Source organism: Rattus rattus, chromosome 7 (assembly GCF_011064425.1).
Source record: "Rattus rattus isolate New Zealand chromosome 7, Rrattus_CSIRO_v1, whole genome shotgun sequence".
In the NCBI taxonomy this organism is placed as follows: Eukaryota; Metazoa; Chordata; class Mammalia; order Rodentia; family Muridae; genus Rattus; species Rattus rattus.
This window is the reverse complement of record NC_046160.1, coordinates 97,412,721-97,425,267: the sequence shown is the minus strand read 5'-3', so window position 1 is coordinate 97,425,267 and position 12,547 is coordinate 97,412,721. Positions and strand designations below refer to the sequence as shown.

The window sequence follows — 12,547 nt, the reverse complement described above, 5'->3', positions numbered from 1 at the left end:
CTCCCAGATGGCCTATCTCATTCCTTAAAAAAAAAAAAAAGAGCAGCAGTACAAGAGTGGTGTGGTAGTCCAGAAAGGTTAAGCAACTTGTTCAAACTTGCTCACTCTGGTCAGAAAGAAAGAAGGATTTGAACACAGGTCTGTGCTTTTTTCCCACTGAGTTCTGCCTGGCCCAGGACCCTGCCTGTCTAGGCTGAATGAATGAATTGAATGAGGAGAGTGGGAAGAAAAGTCATATTTGAACTTCATGATTGGGCGACAGCTAATGGCTCTAGGCTTTACAGTGACGCTGTGGCCATGTTACCATGCTGAGAGCCATGGAGGGAGCAGAGGGTATATGAGTGTGTCTCTGGGATGACAAGTGTGGGAAGCTGCCTTGCTTCACAGCTCTGAGCATTTACAGGGCTTTCCAGATGCTGCTGGAACTTCCTGGCCACTGGGGAGAGCAACCACACGGGATCTCCCTGTGTGGTCTGGACTACAGCCCCAGTCTCACCTGAGGACTTGCTGGGGATGCAGGAAGAGCACAATCTCTACCCCACAGGCCACTGACAAGGTCATAGCTACTCTGTAATCATGAAGCGGGAAGGCTTTGGTAGTGACTCTCCAATGGGTTTCCCTTATTTAACCTTCTGCCCCGGGAATGCCAATCTTAGCTTTACCACCTTCCTGCATCATTCCTTGGATGAATCACGTAACGTCTGTGACCTGGGCCTCAGTTTGTTCATCAATAAGTTGGGGATAATAACACACAGCCAAATGTGAATGCCCGATAAAGGAGAGAGAGGGTCATTGTAAGTGAAGTGGATGATGACTTTCTGAGTTTTAATACTATATATTATCTGGGGGGTGGTGGTGAGGACAGTTCATATCCAACAATTAATAATTGGGTCTTTGGTAACCTTAACGTAAGGAATTAATGACATTCCTGTGAATTCGTATTATCAATCGATCATTAATAAATCAAATAACCAATCAAATTAGTAGTTACCAATGGTTACACTCATGGTTCAGCCCAGTGTTTTTAAAACTTGTATGTGTGCAGGAAGACCCCAGGGATCTTGCTAAAGAGCAGATTCTGATGGAATAGTTCTGGGAACTGGGGGACGAGCTCTTACCTTGATGGTAAGCTCCTGGGTGTTGCTGGTCCGAAGACCGTGCTTTCAGTGACAAGCTAATAGAGCCCCCTCCCTTTCTCTCTCTGCTTCTAGAACTCTTTATTCCACTAACAAATGCTGACAGCCCTTCAGAGCCATTGTTCTTGGTATAGCAGGTGACAGTAATTTCACTAATGATTTGCTATACTAGAAATTAAGACAAAAATTCAGCTTATGAATGCAGCTCACACATATCACAGGTGCACACTGCAAGCCCCGTCAAATGTCAGTCAGCCTCTGGAAGACCCCACTGCACACTCAGGAGGGAGTGAGAATGAAGAAGGCAGAAGATCTTTTAGTGACACCAGGAGAGTGGCTTTTGTTAAAAAATACTCATTTTTAATTATGTGTACGTGGTTATGTACAGGCGAGTGCCGGTGTCTTCAGCGGCCTGAAGAGGGCACCAGATCCCCTGGTTGTAAGCCAACTTGTAGGTGCTGGGAACTGAACCTGGGCCCTCTGGAACAGCAGCAAGTGCTCTTAACTGCTGAGCCATATCACCGGCCCGTAAAAGAGGTCTGTTGCTCCTCCCTGGACACACCACTCAAGAATAACTTTTGTAGAAGAACTACCCTTGGCTGGAGTCTCTTTGTCCTCATTTTGGATCTTTTTTGTTGTAGAAAACAAAATGGTTTTAAGCAAAAAAAAAAAAAAGTATTTGAAACCTTGGGACCATTGTCCCCAATATGAGTGATCTTTGAAGATACAGATCACAAGAAGGGCAGAAGGTGACAGGGAACCAGCTGAGGAGGAGAATAAGGACCCCACCCATGACCTCTGCTTCCTCTCTCTTCTCTTGGGTACCTGGGTTTCTTGCTCCTTGGGGCACAGGTCCCTAGAGCTCCTGAATTTAAGGGTCCCTGCAACTCAGCTTACCAACAGGAGTCACTGTTTTCAAGTTCAAAGTCCCTTGAAGGTAGAATGTGAGTGGCCCAGGTTGGAGTTAAAATAGGCTTGGTCTAGTAATTAGTCGAGCCCTCCTGAGCCTACCCACACTATGACCAGTAAGGCAGGACCCTGTGGTACTCGGTCATGGCTGCCATGGCTTCAATGTGTGACTGGGAAGTGAACATCCTCAGGGAGGGAGGATGGGTCTCTCTTGGAGAGTAAGACCCAAAGTGTTCTATATCAGAGTCTAGAAACCTGTCCTTCTGTTTCATTGGCTCTTGCACTGTGGGCAAGGGATGGACCCACTCAGAACTGGCACCAACTGACAGACAGAGATAGCAACACAACTGGTCCAACTCACAGAATTATTACAGGAATCATCCCAGCTAATATATGTGGAAGAGCTTTGTGCTCCGTGCCCTGGAGAATGTTAGGGGCTCATAATAAAGTGTAAAATGCCATTTTTCCCCTCAGGACACAAGACTCAAATTGGGGAGGTACTAAGTGAGATTCATGATACAGTAAGAAGTCTGGTGGCTTCTCATCATGAGCTAACCAAACATAACCAGAGCCTAGAGGAGCCACGTGGGCATGGAGGGGTTAATAACTTACTGTACTTCCCGTGGGCTTAGCTTTGTCCTGTGGCTTAAACACTCCTAATCCCAGCGATCTCAACAACTGTACTGCAGAAGTATTTCTGTGCCTGACTTGAAGTAGCTTTGGGTGGTCTAGAACTTTCTGTGTAGACCAGGTTGGCTTAAACCTGCAGTATTCATTCTACCTCTGTCTCCTGAGTGTGGGGATGACAGATGTACACACCAGATCTGGCGTGCCATTGCCTGTTTTATAGAGGAATAAATTAAGGCTCAGAGGGATAGCTTGTTCTGTGACACCAGATGGTGCTATCTGTGGTTTGGATGTGGCTTGAGTGTCCCCGAGAATTCATGTGACGAAATTTAAAGGTCAGTTGAGATGTTGAGAGGTCAGAAACTGATGACCGTTGTATTCAGAATGGGCGTTTGGAAAGTGACTAGGATTATTAGGTAAGGTCAAGGTAGAGCTTCTCCTGAGGGCCAATAAAAAGAGACAGAAGGACTGAGAGAGACACACATGAGGGCTCTCTGTCAGTTTCCTTGTGATGCTGTGTTGCCTATGGATTTTGGTAGCAAGAAGAATATCACCAGATGAGTCCCCTACACATCGCACCTCCAGATTCATGAGTCAAAATGCACCTCTTTTCCTTTTGAAAGTACCAACCTCGGGCTTTTTTTAAAAATAGTAATGAATATCTCCCTGTTAGAACTGGGAATGTAAACGTAGGCCTGTCAGACTTTAAGACAACACTGTCTTTACTCTGAGGTGTTGCAAGAGGAAGATCTTCGGAAGGTGAACACTGGCTAAATGTCGGTTGCCGGTGGATGGCAGAGGAGAATCGATCATAAAAGAAACCATGACAACAAAGATGTAGACACAGCCTGAGCCTGGGGCTAGATGGCTGGGTCAGCGGTGGGCTGGCCTTGGCTACAGAAGTGTGTCATGGGTGGCAGTGGAGGCCTGTGAGGGAGGGAATGGCCTCAAGCTCCCACTCTCATCTCTGTTGTCTATGTGGCCAGGTAGTCATGTATCATGTAGGATGGGTTAGGCTGGGCTGTGGGGAGGTAGAGCCCCGTCTGGACCAGGCTTTCCTCAGGAGTTGAGGATCAGTTAATGGCCTTTGAGGGAAGAAAAATAACATTGGGATACAGATAGATAAGAACAGCTATAGTCAGCTCTGTCTGGTGGACTGATTTCGTGATCCCGCAACTGTTGAAGGGAGGTACTTGATTCCAAGAATAGTGGTGCCTCATGCAGGACTCCACCTCTATGGGACCAATAGAAACCAACAAGTAAACTCACACATGTATAGTGTGGTGCCAGATAACGGCAAGTGCCCTGGCTAAACATAAAACAGAGAAGAAGGAAATAAAAGAAAGGAAACGAGTGGATATCAGTGGGCTAGGACGTCTTCTTGGAGGAAGTGGTATTTGAGCAGGACTCATAGGATTCTGAGTTGTCAAACCCACATCTTCCAGCAGATCAAGAGCTCCATTACTTAGGAGAATTCCACACACATTGCCTCAGATGTCCCTGTAGTCTTTATCTCTGCTTGCTAAACCAAGGCCCTGGGGAGTGTGGGAGCATGCAGCCTCCCTGCTGGGCAGCCCAGCAGTAAGGGGAGGGAGCTGGCTCCCAGCAGGGCTGTTCTTTCTCTCAGCTGACTCCCTCAGAAGCCCTGGTGCTTCTGTTCTGCCTGCCCCCTCATCTCCTGCCTTGATGAGTGGCCAGCCTTGTGGAGCCCCCTCCAGCATTTGCTGTGGCCTCATCATTCTGCCTGACTTGCTTTTACCTGCTCCAAGGGGCTGTGACCGGGCTGCCAGCTGTGCATGTCAAGCAGTCTCCGGCTTCACTGAGGAGGTGTGGGGAGGACCAGGGCCGTAAGGGGACCACCCTTAGCATCCTGGGCACAACATCTGTCAGTGCCACAGGGTGATAGCCAGTGCTCACTGAGTATTGAAGGAAGATGAGGAGGAAGAGAAAGAGGAGGAGGAGGAAGGGGAAGAGATGGACGAAGGAGGAGGAGAATGAGAAGAGAAAGAAGGGAGGAGGAGAATGGCTTTTACTGATTATCCCTGGCAGGGATGGGGACAGGGAGGTAGTGACAAGGAGGGAGGTGGATTTCTTCTTCTTCTTCTTCTCTTCTTCTTCTTCTTCTTCTTCTTCTTCTTCTTCTTCTTCTTCTTCTTCTTCTTCTTCTTCTTCTTCTTCTTCTTCTTCTCCTCCTCCTCCTCCTCCTCCTCCTCCTCCTCCTCTTCCTCCTCCTCCTCTTCCTCCTCCTCCTCCTCCTCCTCTTCCTCCTCCCTCTTCCTCCTCCTCCTCTTCCTCCTCCTCCTCCTCCTCTTCCTCTTCCTCCTCTTCCTCCTCCTCCTCTTCCTCCTCTTCCTACTCCTCCTCTTCCTTCTCCTCCTCCTTCTCATTCTTCTCCTTCCTCCCTCTTCCTCGTCTTCATCATCATTTTGAAAAAGACAAGCTGAACAGAGGGCAAACGGGATAGTTTGGCAAGGTGGAGTTGCTTGTGAAGTGTGTGTATTTTGAGAGTGATTGCCACAAGCCTGAAGTCCCCAGTAAGATACACGTATGCATTTGTATTTGTGAGTGTGTGAGCACGGGAAAATCTATCCCAGGCTTTCCCACCACGGATCCTTGGGACCCCTTCTCCAGAGCAGGTTCTGGGCCTGCGCCCCAGACTTCTCTCCTGCCATGTTCTTCTCCTGCTCTCTGAAGACAGCTGTTTCCCTGACTGGGAGTCTTCCACCCCTCATTAGCAATGAATGACCAGGAGAAGGCTAAGGTGGTGCTGCAGGAAGGCGGGCATGGGCTTACAATAGCTTATAAATAAGGCTCGCTCCTTTCTGGTAGCTGTTGTCTTGGGATACCGAGCTGCTGCCTGCCTTTCAGGCTAGACTCTGTTACTACTAAAGTCTAGCTCCTTCTGCCCTGCTCCTCCTCCGGTCATGTGACCCACCCTGTGAGACACTCAAGGTTCTGGTGTAGATATCAAGAATCCAGCTCCACTTGACCTTGAAGGTCAAGAACTTAGTCCCTGATGGGAGGCCTGAGGTAGACTACATACAGGAGTCCTTCCTGAAGCCCAGCCCTACTGTGAAGGCCAAACATGGAGGAGGAGACTGGGCTCCTGAGGCCTTTAGGGTAGGCAGTGAGGGCACAGGAACCTGGGGTGACACTTATACTTCCTGTTCCTCCATCCCCAGTCTGCTCATCAGCTGGCCAGTATGCAGAGTAACCTGACATCTTGTGTCATGTTCTAGTAGAGTGTCTGTCAGTAGGGTTCACTGTCAGTGAGGTAGAGGCACTGTATGGTAGGGGGCCCCATATGTGATAGATACAGGACTGTATTAGACTTCTATTGCTCTGTGTGGCCAGGCACTCGAGAAAGCCTCTTAAAGGAGTAAGGCTTTATTTTGTCTCACGGCTGCTTCAGAAGGGTCAGCCACAGTTGGCTTTCTCCGTTGCTCTGGGTCTGTGGGGAGGCAGAACATCACAACGGCAAGAGTATACAGCCACACACAGTAGCTTGCTTCACTGTGACCAGGAAACAATGAGGAACAGAAGGAAGACTTGCCTGGGACAGCTGTAATCCATAGAGACACACCCCCTTACTGTCCCCCATACACACACACACACACACACACACACACACACACACACACACACACACACACACACACACACACAATCTGTCAAATGATACCACTAGCCAGGGATTTCCATATTTAAGCTGCGACACCGCCTTTCGCCACACGTCCTGTTTCTATCCTGGTTCTGCACTTGGTAGTTGAGCGGTATTGGGACGGTTACTTGTAGTTGAGCGGTATTGGGACGGTTACTTCACCTCTCTGCCACCTCAGTCCCCTCCCCTATACAAACTGATCACCGTATACTTCCTCCTTGGAGTTATTGTGGAAGCCGAGAGATGGGCCAGGCGGGTAGATGCATGATGTCAGGACAGGTTACCTAATCCTCTCGGAAGGTTACCTAAACCGTGTGAAGTAGGGTTGGCTTGGGAACAAAGGCCGTGTGGCGCAGGGGATCCACTCAGGCCCTACCGTGCGTGTGCCCGTGAGCTGCGTGGCCAGCACAGTAACAAGTGTCTCCTACTCGATGTCTCCTCAGGCTCGTGGCTCTGCAGGCGGCAGGAGGAGGCATGATGCAGCCTCTCAGGAAGACCATGACAAACCCTACGTCTGTGACAGTAAGTATCTTCCCGTACTGTCTTAGCCCAGGCTTTCTGTGCCACTTTGGCAGTCACCCACCATCTCGGCCTTACCGGGCTTTCCTGCTTCCAGCTCCCACTGTGGAGTAGACTCGCAGGGGACCCCACCTCCCACACCTCTCCCTCCTTGCTTTCTACCTGCTTTCTCTCACTTTCAAGATTCTGCCTCTTTCTCCACCTCAGAATCACACACAGAAGTGGAGCCCAAGGCTCTGACAGAGGCACTTGGCTTCAGTGGCTTTCGTCAGTTTCTCCCTTAGTTTCCTTTCCTCTCTCCTGTCATAGGTTAGGAATCTTTCTACCTCAGTGGCGGGTTAGAGACTGAGGACGGAATGAGGGCAGAGGCCAAGGGAGGGGCACGGAGGACTATGCTCATCGAGAGGACAGTAGTTGTCTTTTTTCTCACATGCCAGGGTATGGTGTGGTGGGTTCCACAGCCTCACCCTGTCTTCAGTCACTCTCCTGCGCACTTCCTGCGCACTCCGTGGCAGTGCTACCCATCTACACCATGTGACTGGGGTGTGTGTGTCCTTCCTTTCTCTTCTCATCTGCTCTCAAACCCCAGAGTTCAGCCATAGGGACCAGGTTGCTCTGAGAACAGCAGAGAGCTAGACAAGGCAGGGCCTGCACAGGTCCTTCTTGGTGCTCACCCATCCTGTTAGGTCCTGCAGCCTCCACGGAGGCAAAGAAAGTCAGGGATAGGCCGTAAGGGGCACCCCGGGCAGTACCCTTCCCTACTTCTCCGCTGGCTTCTTGAGTTCAAAATGTTGTCCTGAGCCCTGTGGGGATGTTTGGTGGGACAACATTTGCTAGAACTCAAACTCCATGACCCTCATCTGGCTGCTTCGTATGCCATGTGGATGACACTCCCGAACCTTCTGCAGGTCTCCCCACCCTCAGGGAACTGTGCTCCAGGAAGAGAAGGAAGCAGGGCATGGGGGTCTGGCGCACTTCCTGCTCCTGGACGGGAGGTACCTGCTTTTGGCCTGGGTCTTATTTCCTGGGTGTCATTTAGTCGTGTTCTGATATGTAAACAATCCATGTGTGCTAGTCCTTGCGAGACTGGTTCTGGGCACTGGGTAGGATTTCCAGCTGTGCGTCTCCCCATCTCGGGAGCTGAGACCTAACTACCCCACTCCTCTTAAAAAACTGTGATTCCTTGTTGTTGTTTCTGCTGTTCTAGACAGTGGGGTTAGCGTTTCACTCTATTTCTGTAACTTCAAAAAAGTTACACCGATTGATGATTAAGTGCGTGTCTGTGCGTGGGGTTGGTGCCATGCAAAGGCTCTTGGGGAGGGCAGAGGACAACCTGTAGGAGCTGGTTCTCTCCTCCCGCCTGTGGGTTCCAGGGATTGAACTCAGGTCATCGGGCTTGGTGGCAAGCGTGCACACATGCTGAGCCACCTCGCTGGTCCTTTTTCTAGAACATTCTTGGAATCCTGAGCTGCGATCGTCTCCAATGTTTCCAGACATCCCCTCGATGCTCTTTTTTTTCTCACGTCGACTTCCTGTTTCTTTCTTCCCTCCTCTTTCTGTGACAGCTACGTCTGGCAGGATTATCTCTATGAAGCGTTCTTTGTGTGTGACCTCTTGCCTGGTTCTCCTCCTACTGCAGAGGCTGTGTGAGCCAAGCCCACCCTCCAGCTCCCGTTCAGTGCTTTCAGCAGACCCTCCCCTCCAAACCTCCCAGCTTTGCTTATGGGCTCTTGGCGTCCTTTAGTACTTTCTGCTCCCCTCCCCATAGGGTGACTCCCCCAACCCCGTGTGCCCTGCAGAGGTTGGGGGCTCATCACAGGGCAATGCAGGCTTTCCCCAAAGTCTCAGCAGCTGCTTCCTCAGCTCTGCCCATACATGTTCTGCCTCCCTCTGAAAAGCAAGGTCCACTGCAGTTTGCCCTTCTTCATTCTGCCTCTCTCAGGACATTGTGTGACAGCTTGGTGATTAATAGATTTTATTTTTATCTGGTGCCCTTCAGACATGGGATTCCCTGGGGGTAGAAGTGACCTTTGGAGAGGTCATGAAGCCCACCCCCCACCCCTGAGGTGGACAAGGAATGCTTTTAATAATCTCTAATGCATCCTAACTAGAGAGGTGTCCTGTCGCCCTTCCTCAGTGTCCTGAGGGATGGCCTTACCACAGCTGCCCTTTCTCCACGATTCCAGCTGTGCCTCCCAGGATTATTTTCTCTTAGCTGGAGCTGGAACCGCTCTCTCCTCCACATTGCCTTGTCTTTTCTGTCTCCTTTCCCAGCAAAATGTACGCTCAGCATTTTGGTCTAGCCTCCCCTGTATTCTTGGGTGAACTAGGGTCTTACCCCATAATCTCAGTGTTAGCCTGCTCCCGAATTCCCTCAGGATCCACATTTAAGCATGTCTTCTGGAAGCAGCATCAAGACCAAGTAGCTCAAAGAATAGCAGGCGTCTGCTTGTTTGATTCATACATCAGCTTTTGGCACAACCCCTGTTTTCTGAGAACATACAGCCCCTCTGTGCACACCTAACCCCTTCCCAGCTGGCTTCGGTCTGTCCAGTGCCAGGGTCTCTCCAGGTGTGGAATCTTTTCTCCTGAGGCATTTGATTGTCTCTCTTTCCATAAATCACTCTGCATTTGGCCCCATTGAGTCTCAATAAACAGATACAATAATGTGTGACTCCAATATACAAGATTCAATAAAGGCAAATTTAAAGACATTGCCCAGTAGTTAAATTCCATTCTCCACAGACTTGCAACCCCTGCCATTTTTGTATCTGAGGTTTGATTTGCATAATTCCTACTCCGTCTTTGGAGTTATTTATGAAAATATTAGGTCACCTTGGACCCCAAACACCTCTCTCCGGATTTATGGGGGTTGGTAATATCCATTTTTTTCAGGTACATTTGTGTTTAACCCTTCCTGGTATGTACTCCTGAGTATAGTCGACGTCTTGTGGTGGTGGTGGTCTAGGTGTCCTTTTCACAGCAGGTGGCTAAAATATTATTTTAGTGGATGACTTCAGGTGATAGAGGTTTACTTCCTGCTTTTCACTCAGCCATTGAATTTATTTCATCTCAGAAATATTAAATCATCTAAATGTAATTTATTTTTTCGCCCCATCTATGCTGCACACATGAATACTTCATTTTTCTACCAAGTAACTGATCTCTAGTAATTATCTTGAAATTTGACTGAGTTGAAGGCTTAAAGTTCTGTTTTTTCACTGTCTTTTGTCAGGAAAGGTGGTCATTACCTTAAAACAAAACAACAGAAATGGGCTTTGTCGGGGAGCCTGTTAGTGTTTTTGGATCTTGACCACTGGTGCAGAAATAACCTAGACACTCAGGAAAACGTACTCCTGCAGATTCCAGGGTCTCCCTCTGGACTTCATCAGAACCACAGGGCCAGGCCTGGAGCCTGCATGTTCCTACCGCTTTCCAGGGCATTCATAAGAATGAGGATGGCAGCTTCTCCTCATTCCAACCCGAGGGCCCTGGCCTTGACCATCCAGCTCTTTTAATGTTCCCTGCCTGGATATCCCTGTCTTTGTGTGTCTGTGTGTCTGTTTCTCTGTCTGTCTCTGTCTCTCTCAGAGATATATATGTATGTGTTTTGTGTGATCATGAGTGCACACACATGCCGGAGGAGGACATCAATATTTTTCTTTATTCCTTTCTGACAGGGTCTGTCTCTCACTGAACCTGGAGCCAAGCTGGCAGCCGGCAACCCTCTTGTCCGAAAAATAATTCCAAAATTTCCTCCCAGCCCCTGCTCCTGGAAATGATGACTCCGAGACTATTTATTAATACATGCCTAGGCCATAAGCTTTCGCCTGTTCTATGACTTACTCTAACTTATCCCTCTTACTCTATCCCGAGTTTAGCCAGATCCTGGTTAGTTACCTCTTCTTTAGTCCTGGTCTGTATCTTCCTTAGCATCTTCCTCAGCAACTTGCTTGAATCTCTTGCCCTCTATTTCCCAGAATTCTCTCTATCCCTGAAGGATGTCCCACATCCTCTTTTCTGCCTCAGCTCATTGGCCATAAGCATTTTTATTGACAGGTGATGCTTATAAGCGATTCTCTCTACACTCTTGTTTTCAGCCTCATACAGTGCTGGGGTCTCAGGTGCTCATCCTGTCACAGTGTTTTACATGGGTGCTGGGATCAGGACTTGGCTCCTTATGGTTGTGCAGCCCTTACCCGCTAAGCTGTCTCTCCAGCCATGCCTAGAAATCATATGGCCCCAGGATTCTCTAGGCAGTCCGCCACTGGCTTGCCTCACTGTTTTACTTGGCTTCCTTCAGACCTTTTCTTGGTAGTTCTTTCAGCAATGATAAAGCTCAGTCATCCAGTCTAAACCACAACAGCCCTGCACCTGACTTTAATTTACGAAGCCCTAATGGGACCATTATCTGTGTTTTAGCTGGGGTGTTAAGTGGGGACAGACATGAAAGGAACCTGGGGTGTGGGCTCCTGGGATGCGTTCAGTGTCATTACCTGAGCTGCTCAACCTTGTCCTAAGAGCCTCCAGCTCTGAGCTGCTCGGCAGTGCCCTTGTCATCAGGGCAGACTCCCAAGGAGAGACCTACTCCCATGTTTTCTTTGTTCAGGGGACATGATAGAGAAGATGGTGACGCCGAGGTGGCGATTGAGCAATTCAGTCTCTATGTGGTAGGCATTCCGGGAGGAACAAGAGGCTCCTGTGTTTTTGCTGGACACAGGGAACTCTTCTGAGTTAAAGTAACAGTCCTGTTAGTGTGTGCCTACCACACACAGAGTAGTGTGTCTGGCATTTTGTACAGACTGTCTGCACAAAGTCCCAGGGTAAGCTTGAGCCACAGGGACAGCTGAGCTCATTTTTCTAAGAAAAAAAAACAAAACAAAAAAAAAAAAAAAAACAAAAAAAAAAAACAAAAAAAAAAACAAAAAAAACCCAGGGCTCATAGAGGTGGAGGGACTTCCCCAGGTACCACAGCTGGCTGACCCTAACACCAAGATATGAACCCCACAACTCTAGAAGTGGCCCAGTCTAGATCTGCTTCAGCATGTCCTCCTCCTGTGGTGCTCTCCAAAGAGCAGAGGGAGAATTGCTTTTGAAATCAGTTAATAAACACGCATTCCTTATTTATGAGGCAGTGCCCGTGTGCTACACTCGTGGGTTGCTTCTAGTATCAGATTGGCAAGCTGGAGTCAGATAGTGATTGTAATGGAATGGATTACATGATTTCTAGGCCTTTACATTTAAATCTACTAAAACCACAGCACACTAGAACATGAGCATAGGTTAGTGTCACATCTGAGTGTGACCCACCTCTGAGTCATGCATAGTGTAGACACATCAAGAAGTTCTGCTCAGCACCAATTCTGTCAGTACCTTAACTGCAGATGTGGCTGTGACTTTGTAATGGCCATGCTACAGGGTGTACAGGGTGATCTCTCTCTCTCTCTCTCTCTCTCTCTCTCTCTCTCTCTCTCTCTCTCTCTCAGAAGTCTAGCTGGAGGTTTCTATTACCTGGTTTTTCTTCCTTACTGTGATAAAAATTACTCAACTGAAGCTTCTTAGGGAGTGTCAGCTTACTTCAGCTCCTGATTTGAAAGCACATGGTTGGGCCATCATGGCAGGCAAGGCACGATAAGGTTCACATTGTCTGGCTAACATGGCAGCTGTGCACAGAGCCTGCTTGCCTGCATCTTAG

At 48.7% G+C, this 12,547-nt stretch overlaps 1 protein-coding gene across 4 annotated transcripts in view; it reads left to right on the top strand.

Moving 5' to 3' along the window:
* The window catches only part of Dpf3 (double PHD fingers 3), a 274,033-nt gene that overhangs the window by 166,131 nt on the left and 95,355 nt on the right, over nt 1-12,547 (top strand). For all 4 annotated transcript variants that reach the window (XM_032908086.1, XM_032908088.1, XM_032908089.1 and 1 more), the window contains exon 6: nt 6,777-6,855. In XM_032908086.1, the coding sequence (XP_032763977.1) occupies nt 6,777-6,855 (79 nt within the window). The remainder of the gene's footprint in view (nt 1-6,776; nt 6,856-12,547) is intronic.